This window comes from Barbatula barbatula, assembly GCF_947034865.1.
Source record: "Barbatula barbatula genome assembly, chromosome: 22".
Taxonomy (NCBI): domain Eukaryota; kingdom Metazoa; phylum Chordata; class Actinopteri; order Cypriniformes; family Nemacheilidae; genus Barbatula; species Barbatula barbatula.
Genome location: NC_136785.1, coordinates 5,584,877 through 5,606,182, shown reverse-complemented (window position 1 = coordinate 5,606,182; position 21,306 = coordinate 5,584,877). Strand labels below are relative to the sequence as shown.

The window sequence follows — 21,306 nt, the reverse complement described above, 5'->3', positions numbered from 1 at the left end:
TCTCCAAAATGACGCTTAGTCGCTTCATCAGCGTTAATTGGCTTTTTCAGACACAAAAGAGTTGGGATGCAAAGCCAATAGGTGGAGAGTGTGAGGAGGGAGCAGGTAATTACTCAATATAAATAAATCAACATGTAAACAATGATTGCAAACGAAGTGAGAGAGTTGTTCAGAAGCGTGTTAAGTGACTGTCCTGTTGACACTGTACAGTGTCGGCTGCTGTAATTGGACGGCTGACGCAGCATCAGTATGCACTTGCCTAGAATGAATGTAAAAAGCAAAAGAAAAATTACGACATTGCACTTAACATCATGCTTGTGTTTGTGTGTAGAGCCATCGTTATTTGTGGTGCTTGCTATGGCGAGTGCCATTTTTTGTTGCCCATACTTAACTCTTTCCCTGCCATTGTATAGATTTTCAGTCATTTTTTAAACTACTCTTCAATGCCGTTGATGAGTTTTTATGACTTTCCATGTTTTAACTGTTTTAAAGTAGTGGGCGCAGCATTCGGACAAAGTCTTTTTTGAACGCTATTTCCTTAGTTTTTTGTTCAAAATGTATGTACTGTATGTAAGTGTTGTATGAACAGTTTCACTATAATTTTTCTAAAGAATTGATGAAAATTACATGAATGGATTAAAGCAGTGGTTAACAGGGGAGCCTTGGCCCACAAGGTCAACCAATATTTTAACATTTACATTTAGCCATTTAGCAGCCGCTTTTACCCAAAGCGACTTACAAAGAGTTCGGGGAGCAATAAGCGATATGTCATACAAGAGCAATAGTACAATAGGTGCTAATACAAAGTTACTAGTTTCAACAAAAGCCAGACCACTACCTGTTGAGAGAAGAGAGAGGGTTAGTGTACTTTTTTTCATTTGTCTGTCAAGTATTCACTTTCATTTTAAAATGAAGACAAAATGAGCACCGAAATAAAAAAATTTAAAACCAAGATATGTCTTATTATTTGACCATTTTTATTATTGATAAAATTTAAACGTCAAGCTCTAAAATATTTTTATTTTGAGTTTTTGTGAGTAGGAGGGGACCTTTGAATATTATTCAGTCAAAAAGGTTGAGAACACCTGGATTAAACTGTCTTTAACTATTATAGACTGTATTGACTAGCAGACACATACCAAACACCCATAACCCCCTAAAAAGCAAACACTGTAAATAAAAACTGCTCAGAAAACTACAAAGCAAAATGCATGGCAATGCCCCAACGCATTGCAGTGCATCACTATACCACATTTTCCTCAGAAAGCTTAAAACGAAAATCTAGTTTAAATCTGTGCCCAGTGCATCGAGCATAAATTGTAAATCATCATGTTTTTTTGACAGCAGGTGTCTGGTTCATGTAATCTGCTGTGTCAATGTGTTAGTTCTCGCCGGTTCTGCCTAGCCCAGTCTGATCTCTTCCTGCTGCAGATGACTAATCCTTGTTGAGGATCCACAGCAGTCATATCGATCGACGCTAACACATCCAAACTGTCTCAATATGTCACCAGGCTCCTCAGAAAGCACTTCAAACAACACCATCGACCCATTGAACTCACACACACACACACACACACACCCAATCAAGTTCAGCTGCCCCCTGGAATCACCTCTTCTATCACAAAGTACAATATATCTGTATTAGCGCTGAGTCTGCAGGCTTATCTGTTGCGTTTGAGTTTCTCGGGACCGCTGTGCGGCTACTCGGCATGTTTTCATTGACAGATCAACCTGTCTGTTCAGCTATCTCAGTGGCTGGCTGCCATCTTTATTAACTCAACTAATTTCAACATTAGCATCTTCGGGCACAAATCGATGCTCTTGTTTTGACACTGAGGCACATATTGAGCAAAGATTTCCCTTGAGCGCTGCACGCAAGGTTACTTAGTCTGTTTTTGTTCATAGTGGGCAATGTTTAAAAAAAATGTAATCACTTCAGATAACATTCAGGGGTGACACCTTTACATTGACATTTTACTGGAAACATGCTGGTCTTAGCTGGTTTAAGACGGAAGTAGCTGGTCCACTAAGCCTGGCAAAGCTGGTCAGGCCGGACAAGCTGGTCTTCCAGTCTGGTTAACCTGGTGGGTTCCCGTCTGTCCAACTAAAACCAGCAAAATTTCCCAAACTTCTCTAAAACCAGCCTGGTTGACCAGCTAAAAAATGTTTCAGTAGGGTGTGGTTCAGGATCAACTTTGTGATAAAACGTGGGACCTGCATTCATTTTGCAGTCCTGTGTGTTGCATCGGATTTGTATAATTTCTTAAGTAAATCAAGTGCTACAACAATGCAGACAACAACATAATTGACACAATTATTCATTCTGACTGAATTCCCCCCTCAAGAGTGTTTTATGCTGTTTGCTGTGCGTGTTTGTGTACGTGTGCGTTAATATCTTTCCGTCTTTTACCTCTTGTGCTGGTTAAGTGAATCGGAAGCATTACATTTTTACATTTATTTATTTAACCGACCCTTTTATCCACTTAGAAATAAGGAAAAACAAGCGATTAATCATCATGAGCCACCAGTATTAGCGGTGTCACAATACAAATTACAAAGCAAATAGCCTTCTTTTTTTAAGCCCTATTAAATTATTCACTGTCTTTCTCTTCAGTTCTTTGTCTGATGAAGGTCAGGAGATTCTTCTGAGTCCAGAGGTAACATACGGCCCACCTGGCCTGACTCTTTCCTGCCCTGTTGCCTTGACGATAGCCCACTGTGCAGATGTGAGTTCTGAAGACTGGAGTATTAAGCTCAAGAGACAAACCCAGGACAACAGCTGGGAGGTAAGAGAGCACAGAGTACACATAGATCATTGTGACCGAACGGCGCTTTTCATACGCATGACCTTAGAGTATTGTTTATTTAACCATGTACTGTAGGTAACAAGGACGCCCCCCTGGAGCGCAGCCCAATGCTAAAAGCTTCAGGACAACCCCTTACACATCTCGAACCTGGAAGCTTTTGTTCACCACATCATATCTGTAAAGAAGTTCAGCCATAAATGATAATTATGTTCCAAACCCAAATTCAGCTAGCTGAATTAATGAATTTAATACAATGAATATAAAGCAAGGGTTTCTCAATCTTTTTGACTCCAAGGCCCCCCATTGCATTAAACAATATTCAAAAGCCCCCCTCCCACTCACAAAACCTCAAATTTCCTACCCAATAAAATATTTTAGAGCTTAATATTAACTGGAAAAACGTTTATTAACTATTAAAATGGCCGAATAAGATCGTCTTGAGGCCCCCTTGAATGTCAGCTGGGCCCCCCCTGTTGCAAACCACTGCAATATAGAATCAATATACATGAATATTAATATAAATTCAACACAGAATAAATTGTTACATTACATCCAAAAACAGACCGAAAGTTAACTTCAGGCCAATGGCGTTCATCAATACGTTGTGGTTTTATAGCAAGAGCTGAAAACTGATTCTTCAGAATCAAACTTCAAACTGGAAAAGCGTCTTTAATGAGTGTAAGTTCTTCACAAGCTGAATCGGAATAAAAATCGAAGACAAAGGACACTTGTGACTATAAAGAACATAGGTTTCATATTGAATATAGATGTTGAAGGTTACCTGAACTCTATATATAAATCCGCATACGCATGTTCTCTCATTGTAGACTGAACTTCCCACACGTCTACTTCTGTAGATGCACTTTCCTCAGAACGCTTTGTTCTTTTTCTATAAACACTGTCCTTTCTTTCACGTCTTTATATTTTGATTTCCTTTATAAGAGTTAGATTCTCTTCAAGGGTCATAACGTCATCAAGGTTGCGTTGGAGCTTATTGTCCTGACCCTAGGGCAAATCTCTGTTTGTATTGGTGTAGCTGAGTGCGCGTACATACGCATGTGTGCGACCTGACATTTCTGCAGACTATAATCAAACGCAGACGCTCTAATTCAAAGACACATTGCAATACCCATCAAATATTTGTCTTCCTGTGAAAGTGAGTCATTTTGAGACCGTGTTAAAGACCTACAGACCTCTGACGGTTGCGTTCGACATAATGAGCTTTTTTCCTCGCAGGCGTAATGCGAGAGCAAGTGCGAGACAGGCAACAAGTGATGTCCCAAAAGGAATTGGGATAAAACTGTTTTCGTGCAATTGTGTGTGTGTGAGAGAGATACAGAAAGAGTATTTTAATGTGCACCAACTGATTTGTTGGTAATAGACAATGCTTCCCATGTGATGGCCCGGTTCTTTCTGAAATATCAAGCGGTCTAGTATTGCGGATACTGTGGGTCGCTCCAGGGGGCAAAGTTATGCTTCGCTTCTGCTATATTGAGCCAGAGAAATAGAGACCGTGGACTCTGAATACCTGCCGGCCGCTACACACCCACTGTTCCTGACATTCAAATACCAGATGCATATAATAATATTCAAGCTGTGCTTCCATCTGTAGCACTATAAAGAAACGGGAAGCATAATTTCAGCTAAAGATCTTCACCTTTTTACAGTGTGCAGTTTGACTTTTCTGCTGACCATGGAGTTTGATTGTAAGGCGGAGTGTGAAAAGCTCTGGGTTGCCAAGTTAGAAATTGTTATTTGGACTGTAACCCCCCATCAGACTGCCAGTGAGTAGCGATCTCTTTCATTTTAATGGAGAGCGGCGACTTCAGGAGACATTAGCGACAGTGACCGTTGGCAACAGGACATGGGTGTGTCCAGCGAGGAGAGTCAAGCGACAAAATCTGAGAATTGTTTAACTTTACACAAATGAGTGACATTCGCAAGCGACTACCAATAGCAGTAAAGCAGTGGAGCTTACGTTATCCATCTCATCAGTTCCTGGAGGGTTTGTTCAAACTGTTACAACCAAAGCTAGAAACAGCTTCAAATGATCTCATGGCAAGAGACACACAGTTAAAAAGGCAATGGCTGTCTGAAAGAGGCTTTAGGGAGATGGATCGTAGAAAAGATTAATTTACTACATTTTCTCAGTATGTTTGGTTCGAAAACAGTCAGCCGATCCTTTGTTTATGGGTCCCTTGCTATCATAATATCGCATGTTTACTATGTGAATCATATAATTTACATACATTTAACACACAAACATCTTTACTACCTTCATTTTTAAAATAAAGATATTGCAAACAACTTTTTTACAGAAATTTTGCTTATATGGATAGTTCCACACGTCCTTTACCTTAAAGCAAAAATATTGTGCGTCCCTTAAAGGGATAGTTAAAACATTGTATGAAAACAAAACTATTTTTTGAGACATTTCTCAAAGATCTTCTTTTGTGTTACACAGAATCAATAAATTCAGACGGGGTTTTAAATGGGTGAATAAACTATGAGAATTTTTTTTTATTTTTGTGTGACCTTTCCCTATAATATTTTATATTATAGCCACTGATTTTATTATGTCAAAGTTGTCTCTTATTACATATGCATTTGCTATTTTGCTTTTGTTTACTGTATAAACACAATGATTTACACTATTTCAAATGCGTCTCATGTTTCTGTGTGTTTGATAGGAGATAATGGCTGTGGAAGCGGAGAGCACCTGTTGTTACTGCCTGTTGGACACTCAGTGCTGCCACCTGTTGGTCGAGACACCAGGGTGTTACGCTTTAGTGGGAGAGGCCCTCACTCAGGCAGCCGGGAAGAGAATCCGACTGGCTGCGTTTGGAAACATGGAACCAAACTTTCTCAACTATAGCATTCGAGTGTACTGCGTGGATGATACACCCCATACCTTTCAGGTACGACCAGCATCACGTGTTTACATGCATCCACCAACCTTTTATCCAGAGGCTATACTAGCTTAACCCTTAAGACCAAAAAACATTTGTTCAGCATCACAAGCTCAAGTTGTACTGTTGAACAGCATTGGTATACTGGTAAACCAGCCAGACACCATCAAACCAGCGCCTCCCACCTGTAATCTTTTCCACAGACTAAATTTTCACCTCAGATGGAGTTTTCTTGAATGTCATGATATATTTCCCCCTAAACATTGCTTGTGCCATTTGATAAAAATCCACGGCTTATGGGATATTTGAATTCATGCGGTGGCATGTTATGGCTGGCAGTCATGCTTTGTGGGTACTCTGGTTTTACGCTCCACCGAAAATCAACTGGACTCTATCTCTCTCTGCGCTTTCTTAAATGCACACATCTATTGGCTGATAGAATGAGTTCTTAAATTACTATACGGTCAGCCGCTTCACGCTTCCTGTGTCGCACGTGTCCTTCCCAGCGTTCAGTGCGTGACCGAATGCTTTCCGAGTGCTAATTAAAAGTGATTTACATTCTGTTAGGCGTAATGGTCTAGCTGTGCGGACGCAGCTTGAGGAAATTCTTTGTTCATTTCTCCAGCGCGCTCGCACACTTTCTGTCACACTGAGTTATCGCCAGCGCTGGCCTTTTGTTAAAAAACAAAACATCATTTCTGTATTGATGTCATTTATGTTTATTGTTTCGCGTGGAGCTTTTCTCGTCGTGGTTATGGAGCAATAAAGATGTTTTTGTGTTGTATTGAAGCACCAAGATGTACACAAACATGATTATGATTTTGATTATAGTGGCCCTGTTTCTCTCTCTCCCACACAGAGAAAATCAGTCAACGTTGTGTATGTGTAGCTGTGTTTATATATTTTTTTATTTTATGCATATTAGCTAAACACTGTAAGCATGACTGATATCACATTGTGAGGTCCAACCAAAATTGTTAGTTTCCAAGGAAAATGGGTTTTAAACAGTTATTAAATAGTTCCCGTGTTGGAAATCAAAAATTGTAAAAATGTTAAAGACCGCTTGTTTAGACAAAGTCGGGGCGAGTACCAAATCAACCTTGTAGCCAATCAGCAGTAAGGTGCACAGTACACAGGACGGACATTAGTCGAGCCGAGCGCCTTTTAGAAGATAAAAATATCATTAGAAAAGAAATGTTGGAGTCATAAAAATAATCCTCTGTGTGTGTGCGTGCATGTGTGTTTGTGGCGGCTCTGTGAAGTCGGCTCCTCAAAGAAGACGCACTCAACACTTAACGGTCAAAGATTGCATTTCTCCACACCACAGCGATCTTTCTATCTCGCTTTGTTTGTCCACACGATCACGTTTTTTCTTCCTTTGTACCCTTTGTTGTCAGCGTTGTTTGCATTTCAAAAAACAGCAAATGAATTCCTCCCTGGAAACTGAACAAATTCAGGCCAGGATCGATCAGCAGCCATCACAGCGAGAGATGTCTTTTGTGACCGAGGCAGTGAGAGAGAGAGAGAGAGAGAGAGAGAGAGAGAGACCTAATGCTCTTAATGCTACCTTGCCGTTGTCAACAATTCCCACCGAATAGATGCAAAGTGCACAAAATCACCAGTACCTTTCATCTGAGCAGATTCAATGCCATGCAATGTCTTTTTTTCCACACTATTGTGCGTGCGTGTGTGTCGTGTTCGCACACGTGGGAAAGGTAGGCGACTTTCATTGTGTTCGACTGTGATGGTAATTGATGGCATTGTGCCTCGTGATTTATTAGTTGTTTTGTTGCCGGATTTGGTTTTGTTTTTCTTTTTTGGCCCGGAGTGTTATTGTAATTCCATTCCTGTAGATGAAAAATGCAACGCAGGCGTTTCTTCTACCTGTTTTTGGACCGAGGGTTGAAATTTTTAATCACTTTATGCTTCATCTTCTCAGGTTACGAAGATTAAAGGTTCCTTCAGACCCAGGAAATAGCTGTTCTGTAGTGTGGGAAGACTTTTTCTTTCCAGCTGAATAATTTAAACATGAGCAATCAGTTGAGTTGTGTTCTCAAAGCTGAATAGTTTTATGTGTCGGATGTGTTTTGGTAGCCGTATTAGCATATGTGGTTGTTTCTTCGACTAAGGGCACTTTTGTCAGCTTGCTAGTTTATTTCATTTGACTCCGAACTATTTTCAAGAATGGACATACAGCATAAATTGCATAAACATTTCTAAAATTATGTCATCCTTTAAGCTTGTCATTTCAAACCTTTATTGTTTTTTTCTGCACAATACAAAAGAAGATATTTGGAAGAATGTTGGTGCAGTTTGACTTGCATTGGCTTTGTGTCCATGAAATAAAAGTCAATGGGAACCAACTGTCTTCAGAATATCTTTTGTGTTATGCAGGAGAAAGAACGTCATACAGGTAAGTATTTCTGGAAAAAATACTATTTGGGGGAAAAGATATTAAATTGATTAAAATGTTTATTCATAATTTTCACCTAATAACCATGTGTTTATATTATTCATTATTTGTTTGTCACTTTTATGTACATTTCAGTCTTATTTGTGTACTTTTTATTTGTGATTTCTTTAACAGATTTTGGTTTGATTTATTTTTTAGTGTATTTACGCTACTGTTTTTGTCCTATTGTATTTCTTGCAGGAGGTGGTATCACTGGAGCGAGGTCGAGGTGGCCGCCTACTGGAGGAACCCAAGACCCTTCTCTTCCGAGCGAACTCTTTTAGTCTGCAGGTCTCCATCCAAGACATCCCCCAGTTCCTCTGGAGCATCAAACCTTTTACCACCTGCCAGGTGTCGTCCTCATAAATATGGATACCTTGTCCGTTTGAATATGCATGGTTTTGTTAATATGCATATAAGGTTGAATATTAATGAGATGTCAAATTCAAGTGTTCATTTGACTGGTTGTATGAATATTAATACGGTACTGTTTAAGGTAGTTTAGCCAGAGGCCATGGTTAGAGTCTGCTGTCTATTTGTCTGTAGATAGAGGTTTTACAATCCACTGCGTATGCTTTTAATTGGTCTACAAAAAAGTTAAATTCAAAAGGTTTTTAATGCACAAAGAGCACAAAGTGTTGTTAACACAACAAAAACTATTTCTGTTTTTAATACCCAGTTTATCTTTTGCTTTTGTATGGGAACAGACCTGTGATTGATAAAACATGCAAATTCAATATGAAACTACATCGAAAATCCCCAGAACACTATTACAAGCTGATAGAAACACATTTACAACCGTTCTGAATACATTGGCACCCACCCAGAGAATTTTTGCATTGTGGCAGCAAAGGCACTGCCATGCCCTGCTTACATTTTCTTTAGAAATGAAGCAATCTAGTTTTATGTCTTAGTGCTCCAAGACGCTTTTGTATTTTTAGCAGTTTTTAGAATACAGTTTTTTTATCAGAATGCTGAATATATTATTTACCCACAGTTCCTTTTCTCCGAAAAGCTTTATAAGAAGTGACACATCCTTAACCCTATCAAACCCATAGCAAGCTATGTTTTTCACACTAGGCTGTGCTCTGGCAAGGCCATCAGTGATATGACACTAAGTAAATAGAACAAGAAGAAGAACAATGGAGAGGAGAGGAGAGGACATGATAGGAGAACATTTCTTCTTGTTTGTAATACTAAAATGTTTCTCTGTGTGTTGCTCCTGTGCATTGGACAGGAATTCACCTTCTCTCAGGTGTGGTGCAGCAACCAGACTCCTCTGCAGTGTGCCTTTTCTCTGGAGCGCTACAGTCCAGCAGCCAATCAGCTTTCTTGTAAGATCAGTGTTCGGCAGGTCAAAGGTCATGAGCAGATCCTTCAAGTCTACACCACCATTGCAGAGGTGCGGTGGAAAACTTTTCATGTTTTGCAACTAGAGCTGTCATTCGATTATCTCTACTTTTGATTCATTTCATTTTGCAAACTTGGTTCCAAGAAAAAGAAACATTCGTTTTGCAAATTTGTCTGGATGACACTGATACCATAAATGTATGCAACTGCACTTAGTATTCCCCTCGCTTGCACGATAAACAAATTCTGTATTTTTCAAATTGCATCATTGAATTCTATGCAAATGTGAAGTAATTCAATAACAAAACAACTTTCCGCTACACTTTGTGGACTTTACTGTAAATTACGTTCGCAAAGTTATTGTCGCCTGCATGCAGCATTCACATTAAAGTTTCCATGAATGATGGTTGTTTCTCTCATGGGTGATATTTTGCAGACTGACCTTAAATTCCACCATACAAAGAGTGCAAATGACTATTTAAACGTTTCGTCTGTTAAATTACCCGGAAGGACAATCTTTTCCCATCATTTACCGTTAAATGTGGCTCCGCTCAGACCGGTTTCAATCAGCTCCGGAGGTTCGATCCGTTTCACGCAGAACGAAATGAAACCACTTTAATGTTGATTTGTATAAATCAACATTAAAGTTAATGGCCTTAAACTAAATTAAATATATTTAGTTAATCACACGTGTTAACGGATTAACTTTGACAGCTCCAATTGAAACGCACACAATATTGACTGTCCATTTGTAATAGTTACCCCTAATCTGTCACTCTAATGCTTTGTTTCTCCAGAGCGAAAAAGACACAGTGCCATTCTTCACACAATCAGACTGTACCGTCACCTCCCAGACAGGGTCCAGGGCCTTTAAAATCCCCCTTTCCATACGGCAGCGGATCTGTGCGACCTTTGACACGGCCAACGCCAAGGGCAAAGACTGGCAGCTTTTAGCACAGAAACTCCACATAGACAGGTGAGCAATTAATGCATATAAACATGGACACGCTTTGCCCACAAACAAACATACGGCTAAACACAGTCAACATACGGATGTGTAAACATTACTGGACTTCGACATATGGATGTCTCCACATCTAATTAGCTTTGTATTCGTTCGGCACATGGCTGTCCTGTAACAGCCAGAAGGTTACATTAACCACGGGCAGAGCCACAGGCGTTAAAGGTTGTGCTGTAATGAGAAGCACTGATCTCCACATCATGGACCCTGCACACCTCGAGCCCTAAACACCATTGCATGGATTAAATTGTGGATGTAGAACGTTTCTTAAAGGGATAGATCCCCTAAAAATCCGGTCTTCATTTATTTGCCCTCATCTTGTTCAAACCATTTTTGTATTTATAAACGTTTTTTTATTATAAACCTGTGTATTTTTCCCATGAACAACAAAAGGGAGATATTTTGACAAATGTCTCAGTGGTTTTGGGTCTTTACAATAGAAGTCAATGGGGTCCAATGTTGTTGGTTGGTTACTAACTTCCAGATATCTTCTCTTGTGTTCTGAAGACGAAAGAACGTCGTTTTGAATAACATGAGTATGAGTAATGATAAACGATTTTCATTTTTCAATTTTTATGTGCATTTATGTGAGTTTTGTGCGTTTTTTGAATCTGCTGGCCTGACAGTCAGTGTCTGAACACCCATTCAGATATTTTCTTTTTCTGTTCTTTCTATTCTTGTTCCTTTCAAACATATCCTTGTTCTTCTGACCGGCTTTATTTTTTCTGTTTTAACAGCGGTTTGGCTCGCTGGCTTTTTTTCTTCCCCACCATGATTTAAAAAAACGTTTATTGCAAATGTCACACAAACAAACCAAAATGTCAGAGGTGTCTAAGTTTCAGATCAGTTTTAAACTCGGTCGCGTGTTTGTTTCATTCAGAGCGGAGAACGAGCAAAAAAATTGTTCTTCTTTCTTCCCAGGTGATGAAAGAAAGAGTTGTTTTTTAAATGAGACTGGGAGAGTCGGTCAGAAGGATTTAGGGGAATTTTCTAGCTGGTCGGAGCCCCGGGCAGTGTGAAATGAGAATGTCTCCTCCTTGTTAAGCGGATTTCTGCAATTACCTTCTGAGGATGTGCATGTTGGCCTTAACAGCTCAGAGCGCAATTACCTAGAGGGCTGCAGGGCGGGAGTTAATGTAGCTCAACGCTGCCCCCTGCTGGACTCCAAACACCTGTCATAAAATTTGAGTATACACAATGTTAACGTGGCCCCAGCAGCACTGCGGTTTATTGTTGTCTGGTTGATGATGATGTTACATATCCTGCATTGGAATTAATGCTGGTGTAAGCTTGACTTTTCAGACCAGACGGATGCTTCGGTTTTTATATTTCAACTGTTTAGTTGATGTAAGTGTTGTATTAATAATGGGAGGTCAGTCTGAGGTCAACAGGTCATCTTCAAATAAAACATTTTAAACTCATCTGCATTGAATATTAAGGCACAGTTGTTTTTTTTTCAAAGAAAGCCAGGTCTGTTTTTTTAAGACACACCTGCAGAAGCGCATCTCTGGTTTCCTCTTCAATTAGATTACGTCTCACAAAGATGGGTTGATTTTCTTCCAGCAAAATTCCAGTAATATCCTTCTCCCTGTTCTAAACTAATTTAACAATTTTTGTATGTTGTGGAGGCATTCTGGCATCACAGGCTGACGTTATTAAATAAAAAGTTAGGCACATCGAGGCTCCTCGCAATGGAGTGCAATAATTTAGTGTCTCAATGGTATAATTAGAATTTATATAACAAAAATGTAGGTTAGGTCGATAAGGATTTAATATAAGAATATACTCCAGTGCGCATAGACACGAATGTAAAAAATATACGGTTTGCTTAATTAAGTTTTACATTCACACATGTGAAAGGATTTCCTGAACCAATTAAATTCTGTAAAATGCTTCAAATGGGAAATAGCTGTTCGAATGATAGGATCTGAAGACACAACTTCTTAACAAACCCACTTTAACTAGAAGTGTTATTCACAGTGAGTTCTCTCCGAAAGTGCTTTTTACCCAAATTGCTTTATACAGTATTCACAACTTTTGATGTTGAACTATGTTTATCTTATCTCCATTATTCAGGAACCTTGGTTATTTTGCACGCCAGGCGAGCCCATCCGCTGTTATTCTGAGTTTATGGGAAGCCGAACATCAGGACGGAGGCGACCTGGACTCTTTGGCCAGCGCTTTAGAGGAAATTGGCAAAGTTCACTCTAAACACTCAACCAGTGTGGACACTCTGGACCGCATCAGCAAAACTCACCCTTCCATCGACTCAACCATAACCCGAAGCAGTGAGGAACTAGACACGGACCACACCTAAGAACAATTTTTTGGGAATATGGAGTAAAATACAGTTCTGAGGAGAACATAAGCAGAGGGGAGGTGGCGCTTTAAGAGCTTGCCCCACCCTTTCAAACGGTTGCTCCTCCCCCTTCTCGATTGACACAAACAGGGTGTTATAAATGGGATGTGACCAAATAGAGTCATCTACAGTGATGCACAGGAACTCTAACACAGACATGTGGTATTCTTATAAATTTCTCATTCACGCATCATAACAAACTGAAAAGTACACTGAGCCTGCCTGACGAAATTTTGCAACTAAAGATTGTGGGTGTGCTTTCGCAACATTATTGTTTCGGTAGAGACGAAATGAATGAGGCTTAAAGGCCTAAATGTTGACTTGCAACCACAGGCTTGTGCAACTTGGACTGTGTGACTAGACCGGGGCTGCCTCAATGCTTCAGAGTGTGTCGTCGTTTTTGTGGGACACTTTTTTTGCGTATTTATGTTTAAAATCAAAATGGTTGTCTGCATTTCTGAGTACTTTTCTGATTGCAAATCGATTAAAAAAGAAAAATCACCTGTATTATTGAAAACGATTAAAGCTTGTTGGATAAAAACCAGTTGAAGCTGAAGGGTATACTGAAACATGATAAAAATGTTGCAGCCTATAAAAATATGCAATTACTGTATGTTGTTTTGAGGAAAGAACTACAAAGAACGAGACAAAAGAAAGTAATGTTCAAGTTCAAGTCGGTTCATTCTGAAAGCTGATTGGTCAGAATAGTTTTCTTGCACCTAATGCATTCTATCATCTATCTCTCACAATTACAAATGATGGACAACTGTGTGTCAGAGATTTCCAACACCCATTAAAATCCAATTCTTTATTTCATAACTCTGCAAAATTGTAGAGATTATACCCGCTCAAGCAAGAGGAGTGACATCACCTGTAATATGTTATTTTCATCCTTTTTTGTTTCATCGAAATACATCCAGAATCAGATTTTGTCTTCATGTTGTCTAGATGGGATGAAAATCTGAAACATTTTAAAACACATGGCCCTCCCAGATATTCGAATAGGTTCACTCGCAGACATACATATCATAATGTATCTGCAAGCACGTCTCATCCCAGGTATGAATATCATCCACGTCACTTTATCTGAGTGTGAAAGATGATCTGCCGGGATAAGTGTGATGCAAATGCTTTATTACTATATAATTGTGTGAATATGTGATGAAATAGTCTGTTGCATCAGGGTATGAAGGAAGACAGATTGTGCTTTTTGATATGCTAAATTATTAACAAAACCTTATGTGTGTCGAGTCTAAAGTATGCCAGCAGAGTGTAAATTAAGGGTGATTTGACTGACAGGACACTGGTCCAAGACAGATTTAGAGACAGTATCTGCAAGGGCACTTGAAAAAGTGAAGTAGAAATCCCAAAATGGTTTAATGGGAACAGGAACACATTGTTATAAATTTTGAAGTGTGCGTGAGAAAATGAGAGAGAGACTAATATATGTTTATTTTATTCAGATATTATGTACGTGATGGATAGTGTGTTATCTTCTAAAAGGCTATCAGTGAAGACAAAAGGATCAATTACGTGTTCTTTTGGAAGAAGAGGTAGTGAGTACGTATGAATAAATGATTATAATTTTATTAGCAGTGAAAAAAATGTTTCATTTCTTTTTTCCTGTGTTTGCATTGCAATGATCGAAAACAGACCCGGAAAAGTTCCACATTCATATTTTGAGTGTTTGAATTAAACCAGTTAATAATGTAATGTTACAAAATTACAAATATTAGTAAATTGTTACTAGTTGTTGGCCCTCTTCTGCAGGCAAATGAATATGAATATCTGCCTTTTTTACATCTTTCGACTATTTTAATTTATGAGTAATACATGCATTTTTTATTTATGTAAATATTATTATTTGATTTCATCTACTACAGTAATTTATAAGTACAGCAAACAGTATACAGTCTACTGGCCATTCAACAATTTGTGCTCGTTTTCTGAACAACAGCTAGAGGGGCATATGACCAGCAGAGGGCAGCAGATGACTGTCTTAATATTTATCTCTGCACAAACAAACATAAGATTCAAGCATAATTCTTTATGTTTTGCAGATTTAAAAGCGAGTAAAATGTAAGTTTCCTATTTAGAACCTACATCTGTTTTAATAAAAAACGAGTAGGCCTACTATTGATATTTCTATTTGCTAATTAATTTAGTATTTATATAAAATGTCTAGGCCTACAATAAATTCCTGTAATCTCAATATTATTAATGTAATGTAAGTTAACAGTTCACTGTTTAACTAAATTCTGTAACTTTAAAAGGACACTAGTGGATCAAAAACCCATACCAGATGCCACACTTAGCACAGATCTCACCAAGTACCGACATCTCCAACCTGGGCCATTGACACTCACCATGCATACACACTTCCCAGATTTAAAACAGGCCTCCACACACACACAGATTGTATACCGCAGTTCACAGTCCATGCTGGAACAAAGCCCCGAGAGTTTAACACTCCCACTCAAAGCCTTAACCTAAACAATCCAGGTCTCTCGATAACACAGGGTGTGTGTGGAGATGACTGCTTTGCACAAACATCTCAGCCACACGTCTCTTATAACTCCGGCACCTCTGCCAATCCCTTCGAGTCTTTACACTTCTTGTTTAAGCATATTATTATATTAGTTAGAAGTATTAGTGTATTATTGGTGACGGCTGCCTGTGAAGTTTACAATTCCCCGGTAGAGGGAACTTAATATTTTCTGACGGACTGTCCTTTTGCTTTGTGCTCCAAGGGACCCAAATCAGATATGGATCAAGTCACAAGACACATCGGGGGAATAATTTACTCAAGGCCTCCGGCACTTTCAGGAGGTTTAAGTTTGGTTGACCGCTAACATATCCGCCAGACAGCTCCAACTCAGTAATTGCAAAAGTTGAGGGTCAGTTTTAATTCTTTTATTCAGTTTATTAAAATACTGCTGTTTTATTCAATTGAAGAAATACTTTTACCAAAAATTCTCTCACAATTTATTCGTCTATAACTAAAGGGGCTGTTTTAGGAATTTTTCAAATAGCTCTATGCATTCAATGTGACTGTGGCTTGCTTATACTGTATATATAAAAAAATATATATACATATACATACATATATATAAATATATACTGTATATATAGGCTTTCTTGTAGCTCAGTGGTTAGATGGCACTAGCAACGCCAAGGTCATGGGTTCGATCCAGGGATTTCACACACTCAAATACAATTTTATAGTGTTTGGATAAAAGCGTATGTAAATGCAAATATTTATATATATATATATTTCTTTTTAGCTTGACCAACCCAGTCCCATCCGCTTCCATTGTATGGAATATACAAATGCAGGCGTTCTTTCAAAAGGTTTTATAGAATGCCTGAGAGAATATGTTGAGAATTCCATAGAAGAAAGAAAGTCATGCAGGTTGGTGAGTAAATCACAGAACATTCATTTCGGATTGAACTATCCCTTTAAACAAAAGTTTTGTGGATTCATACTGCTGTGTGAGTGGGCCGCATTGTCCCCGCTGTTCACAGGGGCAAATAAGCCTGTGACTTGAATGAACACAGCATGTCCGCCAGATGTCAAACTGTACGGGGCAACCTCCACCCTGCTCTTTCTCACCGCCAAACTGCTGGGACAACTGTTCTCACTCAAATGGATAAAAGATGACTGTCTCTCTCGCTCACTAACTCTCTCTCCCGTTCTTTCTCCGGGCCGGATGAAAGGCCTCCCAAACACCCACTCCATTTGCATGCCATTGAGTCCAGAACACACAGGGAGCCTGTGTGCCGTAGAAAAGAAGGGAGCGGAAAAAAGATAGAAGAAGAGTGAGTGAGAGAGAGAAATGCACTGAAAGGTCACAGCTAACTGTATAACTGTACAGCAATTTGGGGTAAGCGAGATAACTAGATAACGCTGAAGTATATGCTTTGTGTAGCAAAAGAAAGCGAGAGAGCGAGACAAAGAGAAGTGCAGGGTAAAGTGGAGTCATGTGAAGCTCATGAGGACGGACCTTTCAGAAAGGTCTGAATGTTGCTCACCGCCTTGTTTTGCAGTTTACTTCCTTTGTAGCCTGGAAACAAGCGTACACTCACTCTCTCTTACTGTTTTATCACTTTTGCTTTCGTTGACGATTCTGAATCACTCATTTTGTCGTCCCTGCTGTAAAGATGCAGTAAAATACAGTATGTAATTGCTCAGGAAGCGTTTACTGTGTGCGTTCGTGATATCTAGATCGACAACTTCATTTCCTACCCCCAACCCCCCCGCCAGTCTTGCTTGCTTTTTCTCATGGCTGGCTTTTCCATTTCTGCTCCGCTCTGTGCACTCTTCCATGAGTTCACTGCTGAAGATGTGGAATATTGTCTGCAGCACACTTCATACTGTAATGTAACCCGGAGGAATGTCTTTATGAATCCTACTCCATCAGAGTGATGGTTGTGAAGATGTGTGAACTTGGAACAATGATATAATGGAAGCTGGAATCATCCAACTGTAGCTTTTCCCAACTGTTTTTCGAATGTTTCTTATGTCTTATGTTTTTCTTTGTTTAGAGTGCCATGTAAATGTATCCCTTAAGAAAATGAACCATGGTTTTACAACAAACAAAAAACATGGGTAGTATAGCTAAACACGGTATCCACAAATCATATGGCTTAACTACAGTAACCATAGTTTAAGTGAAGTTTAAGTGCAAGTGTAGTAACCATTCTTCCCCAGATTGAATATCATTTGTATAACCACATATTTGTAGTAAAACTGTGGTGGTATTCAATCTGGGGATAAAATGGTTACTGCACTTTCACTATATAAAAAATGCATTCAGATGTGATGTACAAAACATTTTACAAACAAATAATTTAGAATGAAAAGAAAATGAAAATGCACAAGATCGTCTGTCCTAGAATAAAATTAAGTCTTTTATAGTTCACCCGGAAATGAAAATTCTGTTATCATTCACTCATCCTCTTGTCGTTTCAAACTTGTATGACTTTCTTTCTTCTGCAGAACACAAAAGAAGATATTTCGTAGAATGTTGGTCACCCAGCACAGGTAGTCCCCATTGACTTGCATTGGTTTTGTGTCTGTACAACAAAAGTGAATGAGTACCGCCATTGTTTGGTTACCAACATTCTTCAAATAATCTTCTTTTGTGTTCTGCATAAAAAAGAAAGTCAAATGGGTTTAAAATAACACGACGGTGAGTAAATGATGACAGAATTATCGTTTTTGGTTGAACTATCCCTTTAAATCAAACTTCCATCCATTTTCTATGCCGTCTTATTGTTCTATGTAGATTTTTTTCTATATTGTCTTATGCAGGGTCACAGGCAGTTCCTAATACTCAATTCCAGCTAAATTGTCTTTAATGCAAAATAAAAATTCACGTTTTGTTTTGATTTTGGATTCAAATGGGTTCAAATGACATCAGCCCAGCTGTAGGTGCTAAAGACTTGGCTTTGATTCCAATAAGATTTCAGCCTGAGAACATTTTAAGTCATAAATGTCCTTATTGTTTTTCCGTGGATTACCGTAATTAAATGTGAAGACAAGCATCATTAGATGGGCAGAAGTGCTTTTGAGGATGATGCTTTTGGAGGAGAGGTGGAGCGCGGTCTCATAGGGGTGGTGCACAAACTATCGCAATTAGATTAGATTTGGCAATAACATGTCCGCTAAGTGTAAATAATTTCATCACGTATGCTTATGACTGCTGGTGTATTTCTTGATAAACCTACAGTATCCATACTCTTTTTGTATGTTTGTTTAATTTTCTTTTACTACAGCACACACACACGCACTCCCCCCCTAACCTGAGTCAAGGCGCATGCTTTGAATTACTTTACACTTACGCCTGGTGAGAAGCCAAGAGCGAACTAAGACCGGATCAGACAGCAGTCTGAATCAACTGTCTCTTTTATTATTTCTTCTGCGTGTCTGTCAGACCTTTTTTCATCTTTATTTGTTCACTGTCTCGGTCTGTCTTTCCCTCATTTATTTAGTTCTCTTTTCCTTCGACTCGTCAGGCCTGTTCACTCTTTACATTGGCATTTAGTCCTGTCCGTTTTTTTCTTTATTTTTGTCTGTTCTGAACTTTTTCCTTCTTTTATTTTCTCTATGTCTATTTCAACAAGTCATCTGTGTCTAACCTCATTGATCTTCTCTTTGTCTGAATATTTTATCTAGTGTGTTAACCGGCTCCTTTTAAATATCTTTCTCCATGTGAGCGAGAGGTTAGTCTTTAAGAACCGTGTGTGGGTTGTCAGCGTCATGTGACTGATCATGCCACATATCTTTGTCTACACCCTTAATTCGTGTCTTGTGGTGCCCAAACTAACAGCCAACCCAATGATGTCATAAACATCTCTACTACTGCGTTTGTTTTAGAAATTAAGAATGTAATGATAGGTGTGTTTTCGATTCATAAGTTGTCATTTGTATTGAATATATCACATGCCACAGGATATTCAATTATAACAGGGTGAGGAGTTGGGATTCAAGAAATGAAACAGCGCTCAACAGATTATTTAGTCAAACCCATTTTTTATTATTTCTTAGTATCTTAAATTGATATTTAACTACAGATATTTTTTAAAGCAAAATATTATCAAAACACGAAAAATGTCTAGCACATAGTTTTATCATATATAAGGTATGTCAAAGTATTGCATGGTTCATTATTTGTTTTGTAGATTGTTTTGTTTTTGTGTTTTTACACAATATGTATGAAAAATGCATATGCATATGGATGCCATGTATTCTAATGGTTAGACTTTATTTTGATAGTCCACTTTGGAATGAAACTTTGCAATTACATGTCAACTAACCTCAATGATTTGCATCTACATGTCAACTAACTCACATTAGAGTGTTAGGAGACTAAGTATTGAGTTTGGTGAATAAGTTAACATGTAGTTTACACGTTGTTATAGACTGTGTCAGTGGCAACAACATTAACAAACGTTGTGTGGCCCAAACTTAACTTTAGAGAAAGACTACTAATACTCCACGACTAGTAGTTAACAAAATGCAAAGTACATTATCTAAAGTTGACTATCACAATTAAGTGTTATCTTTTAATGCTATATCTCCAGCAGTTATCATCTGGTCAAGCTTTCTTTGGAGATAATGACAGAAATAGCATCTGATCCCAATCACAATACCACGGTACCACTGCAGTATTTTTTGTAAGATTATCTCTCTTTCAACTCTCGTCTTCCACCCCTGTTCTTCCCTATCAGTTTCTCCCACCCACACAAGCATACCCAAGTGTCTCCTAATCTTCAGGCCTACTGTGTGTGTAATATGAGTACGACTGGGCATAGTGACCCATGTCTCATTAAAGACCAGGACTCAGTCTTGAGCCCCCAGGGAAAGCAGACATTCACTAGCACACAAACACACACACAAAAGATAGAGAGACGAGAAGGGGGGTGCATGGTCAAGGCCACTACGGAGAGTTTCTGCAATGTTTATGAGTCTGTTCTCTATGTTGAGGCCTGTGAGTCACCCTTTACAGATACCACCTGCTCGAGTCTTACACAACAACGTCTGTGACTGTAGAATACAGAGGAAAGCAAGATGAGAATAAATAGTAATATTAAAAGTGACATCAGTCAATTGCGTAGTTTTATTTAAAAGCATTTTATCATGCACAGTGAGGTAAACCTCTGACAAGCTATGATTTAGTCGCTGAAAGATATAGGATCTGCTAAAGGTTCCTGGCATATCTAAAAATACTAGTCTGTTTCTATTGAATGAACAGCGATTCTTATCACGGACGACACGGAACATTGTCTGCAGATGGTATATTATTGGATATTTTGTTATCTAATTCAATGAAAATATGTATTGTAAAATGGGGCTTAATAATGTCAATACTGTACTTTTGGGGGGCCATTGTAATTGCATAACTACAAATAAATGGGCCAGTGTATGAAATTTAGCGGCATCTAGCATTGAGATTGCGAATTGCAACCAATAGCTCACTGCATTCCCCCATTTTGAAGAACTAAAGTGAATGACACAGGACTAAGAAGTCGTCATGTTTTCGCTTCAAGAAAGGAGATGATGTATTTAAGAAATGCGCTCTGTAGAGCAGTTTATCCATTTAGGGCTACTGTACTGTATGTGAGGTAATAAAAATATCACACTTCATTGTGTACCTATGAAGACATAGTTATGTATAGCCAATAATGTAGCTAGTTTTAAAAAACTTTTGTACATGAGCTAAATAAAATTGGCATTACAAGTCACTTACATGACACATTAAAAACAGATCATAAAGTAAAAGGACAGGGAGAAAGTGTGACATGGTGCAGAGTGCAATGCTGAGATCGGGAGACCTTTATATCCTCCGGTGATTTGAAAAGACAACGTGACACAGGAAAATACACATCCTTATCAGCTTTAACCA

At 38.7% G+C, this 21,306-nt stretch overlaps 1 protein-coding gene across 1 annotated transcript in view; it reads left to right on the top strand.

Annotated features, from left to right (window-relative positions):
- The window catches only part of unc5da (unc-5 netrin receptor Da), a gene marked incomplete at its 5' end in the record, with an annotated part of 63,684 nt that extends 49,188 nt beyond the window's left edge, over positions 1 to 14,496 (top strand). The window contains 6 exons of the mRNA XM_079487034.1: positions 2,615 to 2,786; positions 5,498 to 5,725; positions 8,370 to 8,519; positions 9,406 to 9,570; positions 10,316 to 10,494; positions 12,616 to 14,496. Coding sequence (XP_079343160.1) covers positions 2,615 to 2,786; positions 5,498 to 5,725; positions 8,370 to 8,519; positions 9,406 to 9,570; positions 10,316 to 10,494; positions 12,616 to 12,856 — 1,135 coding nt within the window. The 3' untranslated portion in view covers positions 12,857 to 14,496. The remainder of the gene's footprint in view (positions 1 to 2,614; positions 2,787 to 5,497; positions 5,726 to 8,369; positions 8,520 to 9,405; positions 9,571 to 10,315; positions 10,495 to 12,615) is intronic.
- Between the last annotated feature and the right edge of the window lie 6,810 nt (positions 14,497 to 21,306).